Below are 24,760 nucleotides of genomic sequence, written 5' to 3'. Positions count from 1 at the left end.
GCCGTACAGGCGCCGTACAATCGCGTGACTGTGCGACGGTTATGGGGTTGGGGCCTCTCGTTTTGCAGTGTACCATGTCCCGACAGCTCTTTAGGCGGCGGGCAGCTAGACACCCCAGCTGCCCATTCACAGCTCTCAAAAGTACAGCAAATCTTTGAGGCACCGCCCGTAACGAGTACCCGTGGATAACGTCTTTCAAAAGGATGCTTATCATCCTTTTCGGATGAACTGACACGAATCCTTGATCACACTAGTGAAGGGGGAAACACATATTTATTATACTTAAAGTCGTTGAAAAAAAACGTAAAACTCATAAATCCCTCATGCCGTACACAAGGGGGGAAAGAATGGGCCATTGCAGCAAAACAACGCCGTAGATCACTGCAAGAAATAGTGCATCCTAACATGCATAATGAACTTCTCATAACTTGTTTTTCTGGGACTCCGACTGCACCCAGAACCCTTTCAGAGCTACGATTTGAGCACTTTGAGCGGATGAAGGCTTTACAATGGCTGTGTGTGGCAAGCACAGCCATGCAAGGAAAGTAGCTAAAGCAGCTCAAGACATGCTATTTCACCCATCTTTGCAAGATGTGTATGGGTTTGACGCATGTGAGCAAGGATTCTTGGCTGGACGGGTTGCAAGTTGCAAGTTGGGGGGCACCGGGACTCGTTTTTTAGTTGGTTGAGAGGTGGCCCCCTGGGGGCAGGTATAGTGTTTTTTGTCTGCTTGTAGGCCCTGAGGATATTGCCAGGCTGTGATGAAGGGCTACAGCTCCCACATCATCAGCAGGTGGAGCCACCCACCTAGGGTGTGCAGGGAGAGCCGTCCAAGATTAAGGGCGGCTTTCTCTGCAGGATCTTTCTGGCCAAGGGAGTGTCGCAGTCCTGCAGTGTCACCAAGGGGATGTGTCATGTGCCTGCATTTATCCAAGCACATGCCACCTGCCAACAAAGCCTAGCACTTTGTGAGAAGGTTGGGGCCATGAAATTGGGAATTACTGGTTTCCGTTGTGGTGTGGTGCTCCCCTGGGGGGGATGATAAGGTCTTTTGCTTGTTTGTGGACATGTGGGTTGCTCGATGGGGTGTGGGGCCATCACTGCAGGTGGAGCTTCCACACCTATGTGTGGTCCACACCTTAGCTGCTCACGTTTCATGGCTTAAAAACTTTTCATGTCCCCCTCCCTTTGCCTTTTCCTTTGCCATTCCCAGAAATGCCATCTCTCCATTGGCCTGCAATGGCCTGCCACCTGGGAGAAGTGGAGTGCTGGCCCGTCTGACCAATCGGCCTACCTACGGGTCACACCACAGAATACATCTATATATGTTTTACAAGGCAGCTGTGTTATAAAATGGGCATTGCGCAGTAGGCTACGGCCTTTTCACGGATTTAGGGAAAGGTTCCATGCCCTGAACCATGCGGGTCATAGGGCCCTACTGCCCCCCAAACACATGCCCCATCCAAGCATATCTGCAGATCCAAACCTCCTGTGGACTTCATCACCCGAGTGCCCCAGAGGGACCGGGTGTCAACGGTGGCAGTGGTGGTGGTGGGCAGCAGTGGAACACGAACCCAACAGACAGCATCAGGTCACCGTCGACTCACAGCTCAGTGACCCATGGGTCATCATCACCATGTCGCCCAATCCACGCATCATGTGACAAAACATCCGACGACCCCTGGTCGGTTCAGCTCCCGCCATCAGTGTCTGCGATAAACAAAAAGCGTCTCCTCCGTTTCCTTATTCTCCTCCTCTTAATCCTCATTCTCAACCCCTCGCCATGTCGAGCTCACTAGCCGCTCCCGGCGCGCCCGCGTACGAACTGCTCTTGTGCTTGGCAGTGAATGAGGTGATGGGGGCGGGAGGTGGACCCAGAAGCATCTCACTGATCCGGATCCAATCCTGTACGGCAGTGTGAAAGTGGAAGTACGGAGGGGGCCAGGTGGGGACGCTGCGACGGGACCGCCGGTGAGGCCGAGGGGACCGACGCGGGTGGGCACGTGTTCTGTAAAACACACAGACACACACACAAACACATACGGTGTCTACCCCCCTTTCACATATGCACCGCTATGTTCCTTACTACATATGTATACACGTCCATACATACGTACACACAGGCATACACACACAGCCCTTCTCCCCGCCAGGGCCCCCCCACCAACACCACTCGCCTGGGGCTCTTCAGAGGACATCAGCGTCTCCAGCTCGCTGCGCCCTCGGAAGGCCGGAGGGCGGTGGTTCATGTGCTGGGGGAGGACCTCCAACAACCCAACCGGGACGTACCTGCAAAGAGAGCGAGAGAGACCGGACAAAACACACACGCGTGCGTGCGTGTGTGTATGTATGTATGTATGTATGTATGTATGTATGTATGTATGTATGTATGTATGTATGTATGTATGTATGTATGTATGTATGTATGTATGTATGTATGTATGTATGTATGTATGTATGTATGTATGTATGTTGTTACAGGGTGGTCAACTTCGCCAGCGGCCCCCTTTCCCGGGGCAGTCCCTGCTCTCCCCTGCTAGAGGGGCACCCTAATCCGTCACCCCATCCGACTTCAGAATGTATTCGTTGGGTTCGCACTCACCACCAGCATCCAACCAAATCTAGCGGATCAACGGCGCATCAACTTAGTTCCTGGTCAGCTCGCAAGTTGATATTATCACGTCCTACACCGTCCATAAGATGGGGGGCCACCTCCCATTTCATCACTCCTCAAACACCCGAGGAGCCGGCAGGCGGATTTGAACCCGGGTCGACTGGGTCGACTGGGAGCAGAAGTCAGGCCTTAACCTCTGCCAGCCGCCTGCCATATGTATGTATGTATGTATGTATGTATGTATGTATGTATGTATGTATGTATGTATGTATGTATGTATGTATGTATGTATGTATGTCCGTACGTCGGTCCGTATGTATGTACTTCCGACTGCCCGTGTCTCTCTGCATGTGCCAGTACTGGGTATGTCACAGCCGGAGTGTATTGACCATTGCCGGATCCAAATAAAGTCCAAGTTGCCCCAACAGGCAACACGCTTGAGGAAGGGATTCTCCCCAAACCCTAAAACACCCTCCACCAAGACTCGAACCCGACTTTTTCCGCAGACTCCTCAGCATAAGGATAATATTGTTGCGACTTATGGAGTGGTAAAGCTTAAATCAAGTGAGGCGCAAATAAAGCCCCTAAAAAGTCTCTCTTCATGATACACAGACAGACAGACAGACAGACAGACGACACCGCGGCTAAGATCGCTTAAAACACACACACAAACACGACCACCTGCGGCTTCCCACCTGCAAGTGAATGACAGCCACTCCAGCAGGAACCGTCTCGTGGTCTCAACCCCACGGCCGTCACTGCCCCAGTGCTCCAAACCCGCCGTACAAAACTGCTTGTACAAATCCAGCCGCTCCGAAGCCGAAATGTCCCAGTGACGCTGCTCCTTAATCTCTGAGGTCAAGAAGGGTCGAAGGCGTGTTTAGATTTCCAGGACTTGGGAGTTGGCAACTGTAACAACCGTCGATAATGAAACCAAAAACACCGTACATTTGGAAGGACGAGGAGAGCAGCGGAAATATCAAAGATTAGGTCATACAGCAGCGATAGTAGTACGGCAAGAGTACGAAGCTTGTCGTACGTGAATATGTTCGTACCTGTGAATATCCATGGTTTGATGAGAGCACCCCTCCCAATCATAATGGAAGCGAGGGAGCCTCCCCCCTCCCCCTCCGTTTCGCGTCTGTCCATTTGTCTGTTCCAGTCGAGGTACGAGAACACGTCACCGTTGCCAATCAGTTGAAGACCCGCTTCGGAGCAAGGCGCAGCGCAGCTGTTGTTGTTGTTATTGTTGTTGTTGGTGTTGTTGGTGTTGTTGTTGTGGGTGGTGGTGGTGGTGTCGACACGCCGTGAACATTGCCACGCCAGGAGGGAAAGCCGCCACAGGCAGCAACCGCCGCGATAAAAGGAGTCAAGTGGTTGGAGCGGTTATATCAGCAGCAAAGGGTGAAGGACTGCTAACAAAATGCATACGCAGATACATACATACACACTAATAGGTTAGGCACTACTGGTAAGGCACGGACCATCGTCCCCGGGAGATCCCGGGATCGAGACCTATCAGGGTCGAAAGACCTTCCGATGGGGGAGAGTAAAGTGCCCCCCCAGTTGATGGACGGTGGTGACCTGCGATAAAGTTGACTTGCGAGCCGACCAGGAACGGAGTTGGGCCACCGTCAATCCGGCAGATTCCGTTGGATGCCGGTGGTGGGTGCGGAACCTAAGCGATCCACTATGAAGATGATCAGGGTGACTAGATGAGGGTGCCCCGAAATACCGGGGAAGACAGGGTTTCGCCGGATATATCTGCCGCAGGGTGAAGATATGACCCCCTGTCCCACACATCATACACACGCTAACCCCCCCACACACACGCCCGTACACACATACATACACACACACATGACGGTTTCAGTTCCAGATCCTGCCCCCAAGCCCCCATCCCGCCATATTCCGTCACAAGGCGATAACAAAAACCGCAACTACCAACCGTCAGTAACCGCCATAAAAAAGAGGTCGCCAGATGGGCAACGAATAAACAATTATATATTAGTTGGTTGGTTGGTTGGTTGGTTAGTTAGCTGCATCTTGCCTCGAACTCACCGTTGAATGTAATCCCAGTCAGCGAGCTTGCTGTACCGCTGCTGACGTGTACGACCATGCAACGTCACCGCCGCCGCGCCCCACCCCGCAGCCTTGGGGAGAAACGTGTGGGCCACCTGGGGGAGCACAGGGGCGCTTGTACGGCATACACACGTGTACGACATACACATGCACTATCGACACATGTGCCCCAACAAATACTTCACGCAGATCATACATGCCGTACTGGCTCTGTTCATGATGTCGTCAGTTACACTTTTCCCCTCTCAATTTCCCTCCCCCCTCCCCCCTCCCCCCGACACATACACATACACATACACATACACATACACATACACACAAACGCAAGAAAAAGCCCGCACACCATACAAGTGAGCCAAATCCCTTCCCCCTCAACCCCCACACCCACCCTCCCTACCCCCAAATTCAAAATCCCCAGTCCAAGGCCCCCAAACAAACCAATTTTAATTCACCATCACCAAGTATAATACATCATTACATAAAACACTCACTCACATCTTCCCCGTCATTGAAGCCCTTCCGTGTCTTGAAGGTGAGCGGGATATCCCCCAGGGCCGCGGAGGTGGCGCGAAGGATCTGCTCGATGCGGCGGGGCTGGCGGAGCAGTGCCGACCCGGCGTTCTTGTCGCACACCTGGGAGGACGTGCGCGCGTGTGGGGTTGTGTATGTATGTATGCATGCATGCATGTATGTATGTATGTATGTATGTATGTATGTATGTATGTATGACATACATTGTATGTATGTATGTATGTGTTAACGATCTGAGCCGCGGGGCAGCAACGTGGCGAAAGGGGGATGGCACAGACGAGGGTGGGGTGTCTGTCTGTCTGTCTATCTGTCTGTCTGTCTGTCTGCATCAAGGGATGTACAGCCAGCACAGGGCGATCCCTTTAAATCCCGAATTAAACCCCCCTCTCCCCCTCTTCCCGCCTTTCCGGCCCTCTCTCCCAAGTTTTTGTCTTCCCCCTCCCACCCCCACCCCCGCCCACACCCCCACCAGGTCAATCGGACACCCCATGTTGATGTCCACAAAGTCGACCACCAGCCGCTCGTTCAACAACTGACCCACTCGCGCCAGCGCGTCCGGGTAGCCGCCGCACACCTAGGTTTGTATGTATGTATGTACACATGCACAGGTTACAAATTACGATTGTGTAATGCAGACCAGTTCGGCAGGTACGTATGTAGGTATGTATGTACCTATGTGGGCCTCCCAAGGAGCAACAGAAACAACTGCCGGGGACCGCAGCCGCGCGGGGGGAATGAAAGGGAAAACAAATAATGACACAGAGGAGAGGGGCGGCGGCGGCGGCGGCGGCGGCGCAGCCTGAGGGCCTGAGGGCCTCCGCAAAGGACGCAGCTGCACAGTCAACTGCTGAGTCCCTCATCTCCGTCGCATCAAGTAGAGCTACATCAGAGGCGCCTCCTCCGGACTGACTGACCCACGGGTCACACAGTGACAGCCAGGGAGAGCACACAAGCACGAGTGCCTGCCCCTCTAATCTACCCAAGGCACTTAATGACCAAGTCACAGTTCACCATCACCGTCACCATCACTGTCACCGTCATCAGCACCATCACCATCATTACCAATACCATGCCACTCCCCCCCACCTCCTCCCCCACCTGCACTCCGAACAAGTCCTCGCAGGGGTGCCGCTTCAGGAGCGCCCACTCCGCCGCCTGGCCCTGCAGCAGGTTGGTGGCCAGAGCCATCTCGCCGCAGGTCACATCCACACCCAGGGACTTGCACACGCGCCTGCGAACACGAGGTTGGACATACATACACACATACATACATTCATACATACATTCATACATACATACATGTTCCCGCTCCCATACACATCATTTCTCCCCCCCGGCTCCCGCATCCCCCATTCTTCTTGTTCTCACAAGTCCGCCCTCAAACACATACCAGGACTTAGGACACATCTATACATAGCCTAACAACATCAGGAAAAGAACGAAGAGAAACGTGCGATCTACCAAGAACTCCCTGTCGCTAACCACCAACTGCCAACTGCCAACAACCTACCTGAAAGGCAGGTTGCCCACCGTTGTGAGAGGGGCCAGGTAGGTCTTACCACGGAAGTCCAAGCGGCGGCGCTCACACTGACGTACAGGCAGCTCCACATAGGCAGCACGTGACTCCGAAACCACTGCCGCTGCTGTCATCGCTGCCGCCGGCGGATGCTGTTCCGCCGCTGCCGGGGGGCCCGTCGCCGCATCGTTGATAGCGGCGCCGTCAGTGCGTTGCCGCTTCGCCGCCGGCCCATCGGCGTCGACGTCAGCGCCGCCATCCGTGTCGCATGTCGCCGCCGTAACGGCTGCGGCGCCGCCGTCCGGTGGCGCAACCGCGGCGTCGACATCTATTTTCATGACATCTTCACCCTCATTCACCTTCGCTGGCGCCGCCACCTCCGCCACCTCCGCCGCCGCCACCTGCGGCGGCGCTGCACCAGCCTGCACCGCCGCCGGTTCACGAGTACCCTCCTCCTGCTGCTGCTGCTGCGGCGGCGGCGGCAGCTCCGGGTCATTGTTTCCGAGCTGCCGCCGGGCCGACTCTACGGGCACATCGCCGCCACCGCCGCCGCCGGCGACAGCTCCTTCGGCAGCCTTCTTGCCGCCGCCGCCCTCGTTCCTCACTTCTTCTCGAGTTGGCTTAGGTTGGTGCTTGAAGGAGATGCGTAGAGACATGGACTTGAGGATCCCGTCAGCACGATTGAAGTCGTACCTGCGTAGCCGTACATATCATCGTACTGGATTAAACAAGCAAACAGAAAAACATGCCTGCGTCCTCAGCAAACTTTTCCTATTATGTGTGCAAGATAATGACAACGGTCGGTCTATCTCCGGTTAAGCAGTTAGTTGGGTTACCGACTCCACGTCATGTGACCTAACGGAAAGCCCTCCGGTCTCTGTCACTGCCCCAACGCGAACGGGCCGTGGTGGGTTTAGGTGGTGTTAGAATGCTCGACATCTCATAAACCCCTCCCTCTGGTCTCTTCTGCCCTTGTCTGTCTGTCTGTCTGTACCCCTCACCCACACATTCCCCGCCGTACCCATGCCATTTCCCTCTTCAAGAAACAACTCCTAACCACTAACCGCCAACCATCAACTGCCAATCGCCGCATACCGGTTTTTCCAGAGCAACGCCTGGACGTCCTTGCTCAGATAATTTATTTCCTTCTCAATCGAGCTGGGCAACGGTAACGGTAATAACGATAACGGAAGAGCGGCCGTCGCGTCCTCTACTCCCGGTGCTGCTGCGCTGCCATTCCCGTTACCGTTGTTACCGTTGTCATCGTGGTCCTTAGGGTCGCTGCCAGACGGTGGCGCCGTTGAGGCGGTTGACGCCGACTCCATCAACGTCACCCTCAACGTTTTGTGCAGCTCGTCCTCTGACGCATGACCCATTGCATAACGACATGTGATGCCTAGGTGGGTCGGTACACAGACAGACAGATAAACAGACAGACAGGGGTACGGGCGGGCATCTATAAAACGGCTGAGAAGAGGGATTAGGAAAGAGCCACACACGCCCCTCCTTTCCCCCCTCTCCTCCCCCCCTCCAAACGCGATCTTGGCATTAGAAATAGGGAGTAGGCATTTACAACATTTGCAAATCAAATCGAAACCTTACCGTACGGACACGTGGCCTGTACGGCAGTCCAGGGGCACATCCCCGGCAGGTCAGCAGGTTTCGACTTGATGTACTCAACCAGATCGTGGCTAAACTTGCAGCGGTCGCCCCACGTACACCGCCCCAGAGCGTAGTTGGTGCAGAGCTCAGCCTGGCGGCCTCCATCGCGGACACCCTGTCGTACATTTGCACGGCACAAAACGCCACTCACACACAAAAGTTTATATTATAAAAAAATCGTTACATGCATACTACTTACATCTAATTATTATATATTTATATATAGTTATTAAACATGCTGCATATAGTTATCACTATATCATAAATCCTCTTTGATCCTCTTTTTTAAAACCGTTTCGATATGGGACGGTCTGACCGCTATAACAGCCTGGGCAGTAAGACTGGACTATTAGTGGGTTATTTAACACAGCGGACAGATTAAATTTGGAAGCGGGATTAGCCAGCCACACGTTTCTTGGTGCCGTGAGCCGACCGAGGGCGACTGGGTGTGAACACATTTGGACATACATACGGACACACATACATGCAGACACACTTACATGTATATCGACACATTTGTACGGATACACGTGTGTGTGTACGAACGTTGGGGGTAGGTAACATTAAAAAATTGTTAGAGGGACCTTCAGCAACGTCAACGACCTGGCATGGCAGGCTTAAAATGGCGATGATAGTATTGATGGTGGCTAAAATTGGTGGTTCGCTCCGTTCTTAGAAACGCATTACGCCAGCATAGAATAGATGTGTTGCCTGACAGAAGAAACCCTGGCGTTGCGTTGTAGTGGACGGTACGTTCCCATCGCCAAGATAAAATGCTACGTCTCCAGACTGAGATGTTTCTAATTACAACTCTCTGACTTACCTTTCGCATCTGCTTTCGTGATTGGTTTCTGCTCTGCTCCTGCGCGCGGTCCTGCTTTTGCTTGCCGGCGCCACCGGCAGTACCGGTGCCGGCGCCGTTATTAGTCAGTGGTTCAACGTTCGCGCCGTCGGCAGGCGTAGTTGGGGGCTGTTCCTTCTTTTGTGATGGCACCTGCGATGGCGTCCGCGATGGCGCCTGAGATGAGAAGCATGCTCTTGCGCCTTTCCTCCGGCGCCAGCTCAAAGGAAAGGCTTGTTTAACCGAGCTCGGTATCAAATGAATAAGTATAGCGGTATCTGCTGAAACTTATAGAAGCTTACCTTCCGAATGAGGAACTCAGCCTTAACCGGAACAATGCAGCGCTCAATCATTTGCTGAGCTGTCAGCAGCGGCGCAGAGCCGATAGCCTCTTCAGATTTCACCTCCATATCAGGTTAGTAGTCGTAAAGTCAAGCAACAAGGCGGCGTTTGGGGCGGTGTGGACACTGCAGGTAACCGAGGGCTAAACCATGAAGTTGGGTGTCAACACAGAAGAGTAAGAAAGTTGAGGAGTCATTAAATTGCATGATCAAGTAGATGTTTTACTACCGTGGAGCGATGGTGGTTAACTAACAGCTTCCGTTAGGACCACAACAAAACTACCTTCTCAACCTACAAGCGAACTCAGATGGGCCCTGCGGGCACAGGTCAACGGTCCCATGATAAATTTCCTCTTATACTCTGGTACATTTATTAGGACCTTGCAGCATTAATTTAACTTGCGATTTGCCCTGACATCGGACTCAGGGTTTTAACTCCCTGAAGACTATATAAAAAGATTTAAACAAACCAGCTCGTGGGTTGAGAGGTGGGTTCGCGGGTGGAGCGGATGGAGGGGGATGGAGAAGTGAATACAGGGCCAGGTCTGTGGGTTCGGGGGGCCGAGTACGTTGGTAATTATCAACGACACCCCGTGGTGTGAAGGTGCTTCACTACCGTACGCACTGCACCGTATATGCTGCAATACGGGGTCTGGTCATGAGCTCAGATGCCCAAAGGCACATTAGAAGAGCGCCCAATGGCTGGCAGGATGGCTGGCAGGGTCTCCTTAAGACTTCTTCACGACCTTTTCCGAGCCCTTCTCGACTCCATGTGTCATCGATTTTGCGCCGCTCCACCAGGTGAAAGCACACAAGATCGGAACAAAATAGATAGAATAAACATTCCGATCATTTACATAGTTCAGGTGACGTTTATCGTCGCGAATAGAGACGCCGATGCGACGCGGGACGATAACCAAAGCTCTGAATATTGCTTCCCCCCGTAAAGATGCATTAACTACTATTGTTCACGTCAAAATTCGTTATGCGTAAGTAAAAAAGATATAAAAAGTCAGCACAGCTTGCGAGTATCTTTTTTCCCGTCGAGTGTCCGAACAACACAACCCGGATGCATCAGCGCATAGAGCTTTAAACTACCTAGCAAAGAGCACAATTTGCCAAATCAGGAGCCGCCCTGCAAAGGAAAAAACAGGGCCGCCACCACGCAACCAAACCAAATTCCGCTTTTGAGAGAATCGGCAGTCTCTTGTTAACTTGGCAGGAAAGCCCATGAAGGCGAAAACATGTACGACAAACTGTCACACGCCCGAACCAACGAATTCAACCAAGATTCAGCCCCGACAAGAAATTCGCTTCCACTTCATGCTCACTACTAACTATTCGGAGGGGGCGAGCGGCAAGCGGCAAGGACAGCGGAGTGGTTTAGTGGAGGGAGGAGGAAGTGAAGAGGAAACTGTGGATGAGCCTATCGTACAGTCGTACGAACACGCGTTTATGTCTTTGAAAAAACCCAACCATGGAGGTAGTCATGCAGGGCAGGCCAAGGCCAAGCCATCCAAGGCAACCAGGCACGCACGCAACCCCACAATACAGGTGGTGTGGTGTGCCCATGATGCGATTGTACGGCAGGGTACGGCAAGCTTCGTATGTGCTGGTTTGGCCCGAGGCCCGAAGACAATTGTTATGGATATCGGTCTATGGTGTCAAACAGCATGAGTCATACAATTAGGGCAGCTGGTCAGTACAACATGTTGCCCACAGTAACGGTACCACAGCTGTTACGGAACTCCCTGAACAAGTTGAGTACGATGACAAACACAGCCTAGGAGGTTCTTAAACATGCAGGATATTCTTACCACTGGACCAGATCGGTTATGTACGGTGTCGTATGTACGGACGCACGTTTCGTACGCCCAAGCCAAGATTAGTTATGTACACGAAAAGACACGTAACAGACAGCTCCTTTATGTCTATCCCTGAACAACAACAACACCAACAACAACACCAACAACAACACCATCACCTCCTCCCGCACATAACTGCGAACCGGACGACAAAATGTAATGTCACTCACCCAAGTAAGTAGCCAGACGACTGATGACAACGTGCACGAATGCCGTACATGTCGTACACCGAACCCGACTTGTACGCTAAATTACGAATCATGCTGCGGCTGCGCTTGCATCGCCATCACCGGTATTGCGGCTTTTGCTCTTCTGGTGTCGGGGGTCTCACACCGTAACACCGTCAACACTCCTTGACTACCGCTTCCCGTCTCTCCTCAACCTCCTTCCAACAGTAACACCCCTCCCCCCGCTCTTGCCCATGTCCCTCTTGGCCATAAAACAAACTAAGACAGGCGCCTCGGCGAGTTGCGGCCGCTGCTGCTGCTGCTCATCAATTCTTCATGATCACAGAAAAACATGAACAGACAGACAGACAGACAGACAAGTACACAGACATAGATGCACGCTATTGCCTATATCTTCCCTCTCACCCCGCACAGGGCAAGGAAGGAAGGAAGGGCGAGAGAGAGAGAGAGAGAGAGCTCATGAGGCCGGCTAGTAGAGCTGCTCCGCAGCTTACTCCGCACCGCTCCGCTCTATCACATCGCTGTCCAAGCGCCCTAAGGCCCCGTATCTGCTCATCACTTCTACGCCTACGCCCTCGTCTCCACACGCTTCGTGAGCCTCGCATCGGAACAGTTACGCTCGTTAATTAGGCAGCGTGTACGGCACACTTGCACAATCAGTTCACACAGGAGAACGCTACAGGAGCTTGCACAGACAACTGCTCGTTGAGTTTGTTGGGAATGCAGGAACATGAAGCTACATGACGGTGAAACATTTTTAGGTGGCGAGCGCTGAAGTACGGCAGGTACGGCGAGATGCCTGACAAAGACGCGCACAGAAGGGGGTCGCACACACGCACGCACGCACATGCATACAAACAGGCTAACTGACCCAAACATGCAAATAGTTTTGGGGTAAAAATTATGCACAGACGGACAGACAGACAGACAGCGGAGATGGAAGGGCAATAAAAGGCACGAAGGCGCGCAAATACTTGGATACAGATACGTATGCACGCGGACTATCATGAGTTCAAGTCATGACGTTAGGTTCTTATCATCACATCATTAACCGAAAAGTTCGTTTAATTGGTAAAGCATTAAAATGTACCCATGCCCACACGCACGTCTAAAAAAAAACCCAGCACACACTCTTCGGTATTGTCCGAAATGCCTTACCTCCCCCCCAAACTCTTTCCCCCCAAGCATTTCAACACCTCAACAAGCCTCACAACTCAGACAACACAACAATCCGCCCTGTGCTGCGACAAAAACGCACAAACGTATTACCACCCATTTTGTATTCCCACCCCCCAACCTCCGACCCAGTTCACAACACGTAATGAATATCCTAAAATGTCTTGTGACCTGTTAATGGTCTAGTAGACATGTTGACATGCTGCTGGCCTTTCAGTAATGCATCTGAGCATCTAACCTTCCTAATCCGAACTGTACGGCCCGTACCGTACTTGTTGACGTATATTCGTACACCTACACAGTCCTTGGCCGTCTCTACTACAGCTACTGCGACTATTGCTGCTACTGCTGTTGCTACACTGCACATCACATTATCCTCATCATTTAATATCATTAACATCAGCCCTCTTACCCCTCCTCTGAGCCGACCGCGCCGCATGGCAGTCCCCACTTTTCACTGCAAGCGTGCCGTAGCAATACCGTACTCTACCCCGGTTGCCGTACTGTCATCATCATCATCATCATCATCATCGTTGTCGTCATCATGATGATCCTGGCTTGCCCAGCCAACAACATTAGGACCCACCATCATGTGACGAGATGCAAAGAGGATAATGGGGTAATGGGAAATTCGAAAGAAACGTAATGCCTACTGTCACCACAACCGGCGACGAGCTTACGAGTGAAGACGAGTCCCCTACACAATACGAACCCAACACAAGAGTGAAAGACACTTAATATTTTATGTGTCATGCCGACAAAACCACCACCATCACTACCGCCAGCACGTCATCATCATCATCATCATGAGAGCGGAGGTATGGTGCGAAATGTCTTGATGTAATGCCGCTGCTGCAAAAGGTAATGCAAGGCCTTGATGCCCCAGCGAGGGCTGCAAAATGCAGTACACGTACATAGATACATACATATTTGCTTGGAGAGGCAACAATAATCTAAATATGCATATGCAGTCATACGTACGACAGTCTGCCATTTCCCCTCCCACCCGCGATACACACACAGATACACAAACACGGTTTGAGGCCCCCATCCAACCGGCCCCTCACCCCCCGACCATCCCCTCTTCTCCGCCACCCGCTGGTGGCCCAATACCCAACTTCAACAACCGCTCAACGCACTTACATACATATGCACATACATACAGCAGGGGGGAAAACCATCCCTCGATCGCGTTTCACATCGCCACGGAGCGCAACACGATGAAGATGAAGCGTGCAGATCTCCCTTCCACGCCCTACCCTTCCCAAGGCTACCTTCTTAGGTCCGTTAGTTGTTCGTTGTTCGTTGGTAGTCCTCGTACGGGCTCGTTCGTTACGCCTTGCTTACTCGTTCAGTTGGCACAATACATGTTTTCAACTCTCTCTCCACGTCTGTCTCTCTACCTCGTGCATTTCCCCGTTGCTCCCGCCGCCCTTGGCTATCCTCTTCCGCCGCCGTACCCGCACCCGGACTCGCGCATGGACCCCAGAAATCCCGAGAAACATTCCCGAAGCTCAGCCCGGCGATGGTGGGTCGCGCGCGGCAGGCACCTTGCTGTCCTAATCCCGCACCTTCCTAACCAGATCCACAAAACGCCGCCTCCACCTCCTCCGCCACCTCCCAGCCCAATATTCTTCGCGCCCTTACCCCCTTGTACCTGCCTCTCGTAACAGAGGTCGACTGCTACAGCCGGTCCTCGCAGCCCCCGCAGAGCGGAACGCAACAAGCCGGAGCTGTCGATTCCCGCCGCCTTTCCCTAAGGACCCAACTTGCCGCCACCACCGCCGCCGTTTGCGGCATCACCCCGCTGCAGCAGAGGCGCAGCGGCAACTGGAGGAGGGCGAGCTTCGCCGGCATCGCCAGCACCGTCGCTTCACAAACAGACAAAGTCAACGGTATTGATGTCGTACTTGAATAAATTAGCGGCGGCGCGTTGGCAGCCTCCCTGTACGACAAAGGTGCTCTTCGCGCCGTTGACGCCAAGGGGCGACAGGGCAGACGCTGCATCGCCGCGGCCACCCGCTGAGTTGTTTGTGAGGGCCACGCGCCCCAACGTCGCCGCCATGAGACCTCCAATGAACAGCGCGCCACCGTCGCCATGGCTGGCGACGTTGCCCTCGAAACTGCAATCTGCTACATCAACCTCCACAGTCACGAGCTGCGTCTGTAGACGCGCCTGTCGGAGGTGTAGCTGCTGTAGCTTCGGGTCGGCAGCCTCATCGAAGAGTTGTCCCCACTGTGCCGCCGCCGGCGGCATAGCGTGTGTTGGTGGCTCCGGCGGCTGGTCCGCAGCGGCTGGTTCTGGTGTCGTACCTGTCGTATCTGGCAGCATCGTTGCATCCGCTACGATTGCGACGCCGCCGCCGCTGCCAACAGCGGTGTTATTTTCAATGTCCGTACCGGATAAGCGTACGACAGAAAGAGAGCCGGTGAGAATGCCGCCGCCGTTTTCTTTGTTCGCGACGTTGGAGTACACCCTGCGCGTCCATGGTGGTTAGTAGTTAAAAGAATGTTTTGCTTCTGTTTCAGTTGGTAGTTGGTGGAGACGTAATAGCTTTTGTAGAAAGGGTATATGATAAAACCGGAGACTAGGATGAGCCGGGACTGGTACACACACGTACGCACAGGCCGCAGAAGCACCCCAAACGTGCGGTTGGTACAATAAAAAAGTCCGGCAAAAATGCGGCAAAATGTTAATCTTACTATTGTACGATCAAATTCGTGATACGATGCCGTGTCCTAAGGACAAATCCCGAGGTTCACAAAATCCTATGTTATGCCACACACTTTACTTAGGGTCATTTCTTTCACCTCGTACGACACCTACCCAGAGGACTGAAGCTCCAACGCGGCTCCAAACCTGGCGGCGGCGAGATCCGTCGGTGGACGAGCTGCCACTGCGCCGCCTCCTCCTGCAAGGTTGCCTTCAAAAAAACAACCATGCAGGCCCACCATACCACTCGTCGTCGTCGCCAGCGCGCCGCCTTCGACTTGCGCTTTATTTCTATCGAACGTCGAGTTGCGAACGAGTAACGCATGCCACCAAGCGCCGTTCAGCCCATGGACCTCCACCTCACTTGGGACGTTGCTCGCCGCGTCGACTGCCATCGCCCCCCCCGAAAACCCGGCAGTGTTGCCTAAAAAAGCACTGGCCTCCACAAGCGCCGTACAAAGCGCCAGGAACAAGGCGCCGCCGTTACCGCCAGCGGCATCACCAAAGGGGCCAGCAGCGGTATTGCCAAGGAAATAGGAGTGGGAGATGTCTGCGTAGCAGGAGCCGCGCACTCGATAAAGCGAATTCCGATCCAAGGCGCCCGCTGGCATGCCTAATCTGGCAAGGCCAGTGTCGCCACCATCGCGGCCGGCAGCAGCGGCCGGCAACGGCGGCAGCTGTCCCGCCGCCGCCTTCGCCGCCGCCGCGGCAGCCGCATCCACTGGGCTCCAAATGCCCTCGTCGTTCGATAGTCCCGCTACCGCCACAGCGCCGCCAACACCAGATCCAGATCTAACACCGCCAGGTTGAGTTGCTGGCGCCGCAATGTAACTGTCGCCGCCAGCAGTGTTGTTCCTGATCAGGCAATCCGCGATGGCCACGCGTATGGCGGCTGTGGTACCAGCAGCCGCTAGTACGGCACCGCCGGCGACGCCCGCGGTGTTCTGCATTAGCTCGGAATCCACGATGCTTAAGAGCCAAAGGGATGCACCCACCAGTCCGACACGATCGACTTGAGTAGGACTCGAACTCGGCGCCTGCTGCTGGTTCACGGGAGGACTGAGCGGTCCTAGGAAGATGGCGCCACCAGATCCGCCGGCTTGATTGTCGCTGATGCTGGTGTTGGAGACCAACACAAGTAGAGCGTCTTCAGAGGAGCCTTCCTGCATCATCGCCAGCGGTTTTGTGGTTGTGTTTTACTGCTCTGTGCATGCGTACGTGTGTGCGTGCGTGTGTGTGCGTATGACTTAGATTACACTGTGGGCCGCGAGAGCCGGGGCCCGAAGCCGAAACACAGCGCAAGGGTCGGGAGCACACAGCACAAGTCGGTTAGTCTTGTGTGCTCCCGACCCCGACTCAGACTGCCAACACTCTACGCAGCCACTCCGCAGCCCCTCCATCCGGGGATGGCGCTGCATTGAATACACCATTAAGGGCTCTCAGGTCCCGCTAGAGCGAGTCCACAAGTCTCAGCTAGGGCAAAGTCAAAGGCTCTCTGAAACAACCCCCCAAAACACCACCAACGAAATCGGGATTCGAAGGGAAAACAAACAAACAAACAAAAATTCGTTTAGGGCAGTCCCGGCAGGGGAGGGCTCCTGATGTATGTATGTATGTATGTATGTATGTATGTATGTATGTATGTATGTATGTATGTATGTATGTATGTGCGGATGTCCGGTTTGAGTTTAGGGTCGATGTTTTGTGCGGTGCGGTACATTTTCGGCATATGACAAGGTCCAAGGAAATTACCGTATTATCATCCATGATAATATTATTTTGCTCGATAAATCAAGCAATGAAAACAACAAATGTAGGAAAAAACTGTCCTGATGAAAAACGATCCCAATGATAGATTGACGCTGAGTTTCAATGAAAATCTACTCTCACCTTTATATCCCAAATTAATTTGAGGTTGCAGAAGGATGCTTTAATGGGCATAAAACCGATTAATCTTTAAAAAAATTATAATGCATTAGTAAAATTTTGTTGTAGTATCTTGTATTAGGTAGGCAAATACAAGAGTCCCTGGGGCCGTTTGTCGGCTTCTTCATTTCGTTGTAGGCAGGCAGTTTTAAGCGTTTTTGAGCTGTGCCCCAAAATAACGGCTAACGGCGGAGGTAAGGGACAGGGGACTTTACTCACCACCACAACTTATATCACTAATACCCCCATAACGTCGTCCCTTGCGCCCACCCACTCACCCGCGCCGTCAGGTAGAGCACGCCGCCATTTCCCTTCGCTGCGACATTGCCTCTTAATGCTACTTTTGAGGTCCCGCTGCCCTCTAGCCGTACACTGCCGTGCGATGCTGCCAGCGCCATTGCCCCTCCGTGCATACCCGCATAGTTGCCTGTCAGCCAGCTGCGGCTGTCAATAACAGCCTGTACGGCTCCACCGCCGCCGCCGCCGCCGCTACCGACGGCAGACAAAAAACCGCCGGAGCCGCCAGCACGGTTGTCGGCGGCGCCGCTGCCATCCGAGATCTGCAATACGGCCAAGCTGCCGCCCACCCATACGCCGCCGCCATCCAACGCGGCGATGTTGTCTCGAAACACGCTGTCGCGGGAAAGTTCCAAAGCCGACAAGCTGCCGTATACGGCAACCGCGCCGCCGGCACCACCAACGGCTGCGTTGCCGTACACTTTGCTGAAGTTCTGCACGCGGATGGGCCCAGTGGCGGCTGCAACACACATGGCACCGCCGTAGGTGCCGGCGGCGTTGCCGTACAAGAGAACACTGCGGTTCAGCAGCAGCCCGGCGTCGCCGAGCACGCCCGACACCCAGATTGCGCCGCCGGCACCCTCTGACGCCACATTGTCGTACATACTGGCGCCATCAAGGAGTGTCACGCCGCCAGTGACGTCGCCGCCGACGGCTAGGCCGCCACCGTGCATCGCCGCCGTGTTGTTGTACATGGCCGCGCCGCCGGTCATCCAAACGCTGCCCAAGCGTGCATTTACCCAAAGCGCGCCGCCGCTGCCATCTCCCGCTGAGTTCCCGAAAATTTCGCTTCCGCTGCCGCTCAGCACAAGCGCACTTAAACCAGCGGCGACGGCAATGGCACCGCCGCTGCCGCCCGCCGCCACGTTGTTCCGTACGGCACCGGCAGACGTCACCTCAAGGCGCCCTAACGCGCCTGACGCAACAAGAATAGCGCCTCCGTCGCCGTACAATGTATCGCAATCGGCGATGCTCGAGCCGTTCGACAGCACGACGGCGCCGACATCACCCGACAGTACGGCCACAGCGCCGCCACCAAGCATGGCGTGGTTGGACGATAAGGTACTGCCGCCAAGTACGGCAAGTTGCCCAAGCCCACCCTCGACGGCGACGGCGCCGCCAAATCGAGTAGCCCAGTTCGATACAATGCGGGATCCGCCCTGTATCGTGATGTTAGGTGCGATCATCACCATCGGCATGTCTGAGGCAGCGGCGGAGGCCACCCAAAGTGCGCCGCCACGCATGGCCTTGTTTTGCGACATAGAGCTGCTGCCTGGCGAAGTAAAGCCACCACCCCACCAGGGAAGGAAACAGATATGGGCTGGTCAGAGAATAATTGATTTTTTTTACCAATGGATAAGAAGTGCGATTATGTGGATGGCTAAGATGCGATTAGCTGTCCGGAGGTCAGGAAAAAAGATGGACGAGGGGAAAAAAGGAGAACGATGTCGAGATGGTGGTGTCATTAGCTGACGGGAGGGGTGGAGTCAGATGGGGAGCTGTGTGGGGAGGGGGCTGAGGGGAAGTCACTCATCACTGTATGCATCTTATCTGGCTTATGTAGTACCTGATATAATCAGGGTCCCCAGCCCGCCAAGCGCGATGGCACCCCCGTCGGTGTTGGCGTAGTTGCCGTCCAGCAGACTCCCAGATTCTACGGACAGATTTGCGATCAGGGACATCGATCGGATGGATCCACCGCTTCCGGCTTCCGCACCGTTGCGCATGAAAGTGCTGTTACCCTGAAAAGAAAAACAAAAATTTGAAAGCGGTGTCAGCTGGCCCTGGCTTGGATCCAAATTTGGACCAAATGTGCACGTGCAAGGGACGAGCTCGATGAATATGAAACCGTCATGTACCGCGCATAGTCTGTTTTCACAAATAAAAAAATCCTAAAGGCAAGAAATGATTTTTATCGCCTTAAGGAGCAGGTGATCGATTTTCCTACTAAAACTGTCCACTGCGTGCGCAAACGGGCGAAGGTAGCGGTTGCTGTCTGGAGGGCAATCGAGTAATCGATATACGCACTTTTACGACCAGCTCATCCGTGCTGTTGGTGAAGAAGAGCGCGCCACCGTCACCGTTGGCTGCTATGTTGGCCTCGAACCGCGTCCCGTTTGCCACCATGAAGCTGCGGATAGGCGCAGAAACGCTGAAAACTCCCCCCGAACCCGCAGCCGTATTGCTTAGAAAGCGGCACCGACTGAGAAGTACGGCGGCCTGTGGATAAATTACATCGGTGATAAGAACAAGTGTAATAACAGGATGAAACGGATAGAAAGATGGAGAGGAAGACGGGACTGGGGAACAAATGTAAGAAAAGAGGGAGAGGTTGAATGAAAGCAAAGCCCACCGGTTGATCATCGAACCCCGGTGACGGCAGCAGCAGCACCTCGGCCGCAATAATGAAGCGATTGACCTCGGCAAGAGACGAACAACAAAAGTTCTGTTTCCCATGAACATCAGATTTCTCCCATCGCCCCTTCCTCCTCTTCATCTTGGCCCTGTGCGTCATCCTCGCACCCATCTAACTCTTCATGCCGAGACATCCTGTCCTGCCTCCCCAGAAGCAACAATCTCCCGCATCCCCCTCCACCTTGCCACAGCCTTTCCTAAAGCCCACGCGTCGGCCTTTCTCTAGAAGGACTTAAGACTCAGCCGAGAAATCTGGAAGCTGTCATAGAGCAAATTGAACCCCAAAGTGCTTTAGCTTTCCACTGTCACGCCTTGGGCCACTTGCGATTTCCGAACGTCCCCCCAAATCCACCCCCACAAACTCACCACACGAGTAACGTTCACAACGGAAAGCAGTGTACCGAAACCGCCTGAGTTGTCGATTGCGGTCACGTCCTCCATAGACACGATCAGAGAGTTTGGGGATAGCTGAGAGCTGTTGCCGGCCACACCTCCCACCGCATTATTGCCCCCCAAGTTGGGGCTGTAGCCGCTGCTGCTGTTGCTGCTTCTTGACGCTGGTTCCGAAGCTTCTTGAAAAGTCACCACCAGCATTCCCAGCCCCACCCTGGTTAGCGTTGTAGTGGGGACACCGAACCCCGTCGTTGGTCTAACGACCTTGAGTATGTATCCAGTGCCGTACAGGCCCCTTCTCGATACGGTGTTGCTTCGGAACGTGCAGTTGACCAGTTCCAGCTGAGGCATGGACGTTGACGCTGACGCCGGTGGCGGCGGCAGCGGAGATGGCGGCGGCAGCAGCGGCTGGCGACGGTTGGGCGGAGGGCGAAAAGGCTGCTGTGTGGGCGCGGCTGCTGTGTACACGGGAGTTTGAGTTTGCGTTGGAGTCTGGTTTGTGTACTGCAGCATAACGCAGGCCCAGCCGTGCGCGTCGCGAACGTCGAAGCAGTTGAAGTTTCGCAGGCGGGCGTACGACACGTTGGCGGCGTGGACAGGGCCGTGCAGGACAGCCGTACTGCCGACTGGGTGCCACAAGCCTGTCACGGTGACGTTGTCAAGTTCCAACTGCGGTGGCGTACATACATACATACATATACATACATACATACGAGGCCGGGATTCTTTGTGCTGCGGGACGTGGTAAGGGCCTTGGGAGCCAGCCATCTTGGTAGAGGGGTAAGGGGGGCCCCGCCAATCTGGCTACCCTTTCTCCCCCCCTTGGGTTTTTCCCGGAGACCTGATCGCCCGGTGCCACGGCAGGATCTTCCCGTTCGCGCACTTTTCGAGTTGGCCACAGCGCTATGTAGGGGGGGGCATGGACACGTGCGGTAATACTCCCACTGCGGTTGATACCTCCCCTGGACTGGCCCAGGGGGGGAGAGGTGGGAATGGGAAGTGGTCTCGGGAGGCTGTTTGGCGTCTGGTGGTGTAAGCTCTATGCGCTCTTTCTGTTTGAAGGCTTTTGGTCTTGGTGACCTCCCCAGCCCGGGATGAGTCGTCGGGTTCCCGGTCGCCCTGGTCCTGAGGTTTTGCTGTACATTCTGCCCGTAGGAAGGACTCCCCGGGTGCGACTTCGTTTCTGATGTTGTTCACCAGCGGGCCTAGAACCCGTTTAGCTGCAGCGCTACCCCCCCCCCGGTAGGTGGGGAACGTTGCTTAGTGCCGGCCGTCTTATTGCGCGCAGTCTGACCGGGGGCCTAACCAGCCGTGTGCGTCTAAACCCGCCCGCTGTGTTTCGGCCCTGGGCCTCCGGCTTTTCAGCCCACAGTGTAATCAACGTCATATACACACGAATACATACCTGCCATAAACATACACACATACATACATATATACGTCGTTACCCTGCAAGTCCCCGTACATACCTTGGTGCAGTTGAGACATTGAAGCAGTGCGACACGACTGTACGGTAAGTCCCGTACGACGCTGTCCCGAAACCGCATGTTCGGCAGGTTGTTAAAGGTAAGCCCCCAGTCGTCATCTCCCGACCGCTGTGTCGCCACCACGCCCTGCCATTTCGACACGAAAGGCGCTAGAAGTTTTCCAAAAGTCACGTTTACGCTGGCGGTCGTGACACCGCCACCGCCGCCACAGCCGCCCGTTCCGTAAGCGCTGCTGCCATCAGTTGTGCATATGACGCTCGCCAACAAAATCTCTGGGACTCCACCTTGGCCTCTCGCGGATCCATTTCCCATGAGCACCACCTGGCAACTGATCAGAGGAGGGTTGCTGAGCAAGTCCGTTGCGTTGGGCGGTCGCGGCGGTGAGCATCTGGGAAGGGGAGGCAGCTTCGGCATTGGTGGCGGTGGCTGCGGTGGCCGTGGCGGCTGCGGCGGGCGTGGCTGCGGCGGCGGCGGCGGCCGCCGCTGTGGAGAGAATTGTACAGCGAGTAGCTTCGCTGCTCTCCTTGCCGGCGGCGGCAGCAACGGAACGTCTTGCGGTTGAATAGGTTCTGTCAACGGCCGTGGGGATAGTGAAGGAGGCAGAGGGTTGTGTTGGAGGGGGACAGAGGGTGGAAGGAATCACGTGTGTGTGCACGCGCGCGTGTGTGTTGTATGTACGGCAGCTGCCGAACGCTGCCGATAGCTGCAAGTGCAGGTTTCACCCAGCTCTCCGTGGGATTCAAAAAGCAAAAAGCAGCAGGGCACGTAGCGAAGACGACACGTTCGACAACCCCACTATTACGACTACAACACTACTACTACCACCATCACTACTACTACTACTACTACTACCACTACTCTAATACTGTTGCTACTGCTACCGCTGCTGCTCGGCACTGCGCTCGGCAAGGACGCGACATGACGGTGGAGGAGCTCGGGAGGGGGCCTGGCAGCACGAAAGGCGGCCTACCGGACTTCCTAAAGGCCGACATGACACACACGTTAGCGACGTGATCTTTGGACAGCGACTTTGCGCGTTCGTCGTTCATAACGTATACGGCACACACGAGGGCAACCCCCGTAGCAACGCATCATATAGCTAGATGTGGCCGTACTGCAGCAGCTATAACGCCCGGGACCATGCACACTTTCTTCAGGACCATGCCTGCTCCTGGATGACTGACTGTCCTTTCACACACAGTCCTTAAAAATCCCCTTCTTCCCCTATGGGGAAGAACACGACAATTGCCCCTAAGTTGAAGCAATGCCTATTTACGTTTGTAAACGGGGCATCCAAACGCGGAAATGCCTTACCTGCTTCCCGGCATCGAACCGACGCCCCCTGTGGTAAGGGGTAGAAGGAGGAAAGAAGGGTTTATGGCATATGTGAGCGAAGGTAAGCATATCAGGGGACAGAAAAAAATTAGACACACAAAACGACATTACGGCTGTGTGCAAGCAAAGAATGGTATGTAGTACGACAACATTGCACATGCAGTACAGCCTCTATCCGTACTTCACCTTCACCTCAGCAACCAAAGGTGCTGATTGAAAGACCTCCTGCCAGACCTCCCATGGGTTTGTGCGCAGGCCGAGTTACGCACTCTGATTGCTGCACGCACACGCTTTGGAGAGCTGAAAAACAGCAGCTACTGCTACTCTTGCCAAAAGCCTCCGAGGGTTTTACCAACGCTGCGAAACTGCATAACTATTGCTACTGCTGCGATGGCGATAATTCATGCGATGCCTTTCATGGTGATCTTTTTTAAAGGATCGATAATATGAGGGCGCCGTGAAACCTTCCCAGGGACCTACCAAAGATGTCCCGCATTTTTGCGAGTCAGACAAAGTAATGTTACATTGCTGAAGTGTCCCCGTCGGCCGTCGAGGGCACCGAAGGGCCAACACTGCAAGCTTGACATGGGGCTCCACAGGCACGGCTTGCAAAGCTGTTGCTCCAGAAAATGGTAGACCCAAATGTCGGCAGACGGTCCGTGCCTCCGATATTGTCAGCCCACCTCTGCAATATAGTCAGAAGGTGAATTAGCGACCGATTATTTGTTTTGTATGACACGCAATTTTTCGTCTTGAAGTGTTTATAGCCATTTCCCCGAATTCCAAAATAAAGTTTGCAGATATGGATATTTAGTTTAAAGATGTTTTTTTGACCGCCTTGCAAGGTGCCAACAATTGTGGCGGCAGCCGTTCGAAGGCGAGAAGCGGCGAAGGTGGTAGCAGCAACAGCTTTAGCAACAATGGTAGCAATAGTTGCAGTAAGACTTTCAATTCTGGCTGCTCACCCACAGACGGATACCCATAAGCCGCCACGTCGAACTTCAATGCGGCCTTCAAACGGATTGGCGCCGTCCGTAATGCGCAAAGTCGGCACCGTTACCGCAGCAACTGTCAAAAGATTGTCGAAATGGCAAGAAGGAGAAAGTATCGGCCTTAAAATATACTTTCAAGCTAGAGGTAACCCTTCGCAGCCAATAATGAGAAACGAAAGTTGGCGGGAAAGGTCGCGACAGTAGGTCGGCGTTTTCGACATAGGGACAGGGGCGTGGTTCAATGCCTATTTCCTCTAGCAAAGCAAATGATTACTCACTTCGCAAGCATGATGCAGATGTCGCACTCCATAAAATGGCTAGGTATGTTAACCAAACCTGCCAAAGCGCTAGTTGAGGAATGTGCTGTGACATGATGGACCTTGTTC

General features: G+C 54.1%; 2 protein-coding genes across 2 annotated transcripts; both read right to left on the bottom strand.

Moving 5' to 3' along the window:
* Positions 1-769: 769 nt before the first annotated feature.
* VOLCADRAFT_105302 (uncharacterized protein) lies at positions 770-9,656 on the bottom strand (the record flags this gene model as incomplete). The annotated part of the gene is made up of 14 exons (XM_002951851.1): positions 770-888; positions 1,797-1,905; positions 2,136-2,289; positions 3,310-3,466; positions 3,670-3,845; positions 4,676-4,791; positions 5,192-5,329; positions 5,673-5,801; positions 6,326-6,458; positions 6,738-7,436; positions 7,839-8,139; positions 8,346-8,520; positions 9,229-9,399; positions 9,549-9,656. The coding sequence occupies 14 exons, from the start codon at positions 9,654-9,656 to the stop codon at positions 770-772; spliced, it is 2,685 nt and encodes an 894-aa protein (XP_002951897.1).
* Positions 9,657-14,689: 5,033 nt separating this feature from the next.
* On the bottom strand, positions 14,690-23,096 carry VOLCADRAFT_92534 (uncharacterized protein; the record flags this gene model as incomplete). Its single annotated transcript, XM_002951850.1, has 9 exons — positions 14,690-15,293; positions 15,644-16,692; positions 17,734-19,025; positions 19,320-19,494; positions 19,781-19,972; positions 20,534-21,292; positions 21,369-21,527; positions 22,030-22,616; positions 23,018-23,096. The coding sequence occupies 9 exons, from the start codon at positions 23,094-23,096 to the stop codon at positions 14,690-14,692; spliced, it is 4,896 nt and encodes a 1,631-aa protein (XP_002951896.1).
* Positions 23,097-24,760: the final 1,664 nt, after the last annotated feature.

This window comes from Volvox carteri (assembly GCF_000143455.1).
Source record: "Volvox carteri f. nagariensis unplaced genomic scaffold VOLCAscaffold_26, whole genome shotgun sequence".
NCBI classification, from domain to species: domain Eukaryota; kingdom Viridiplantae; phylum Chlorophyta; class Chlorophyceae; order Chlamydomonadales; family Volvocaceae; genus Volvox; species Volvox carteri.
Note: the sequence above shows the minus strand (reverse complement) of the source record. Positions and strands in the feature narration are given on the sequence as shown.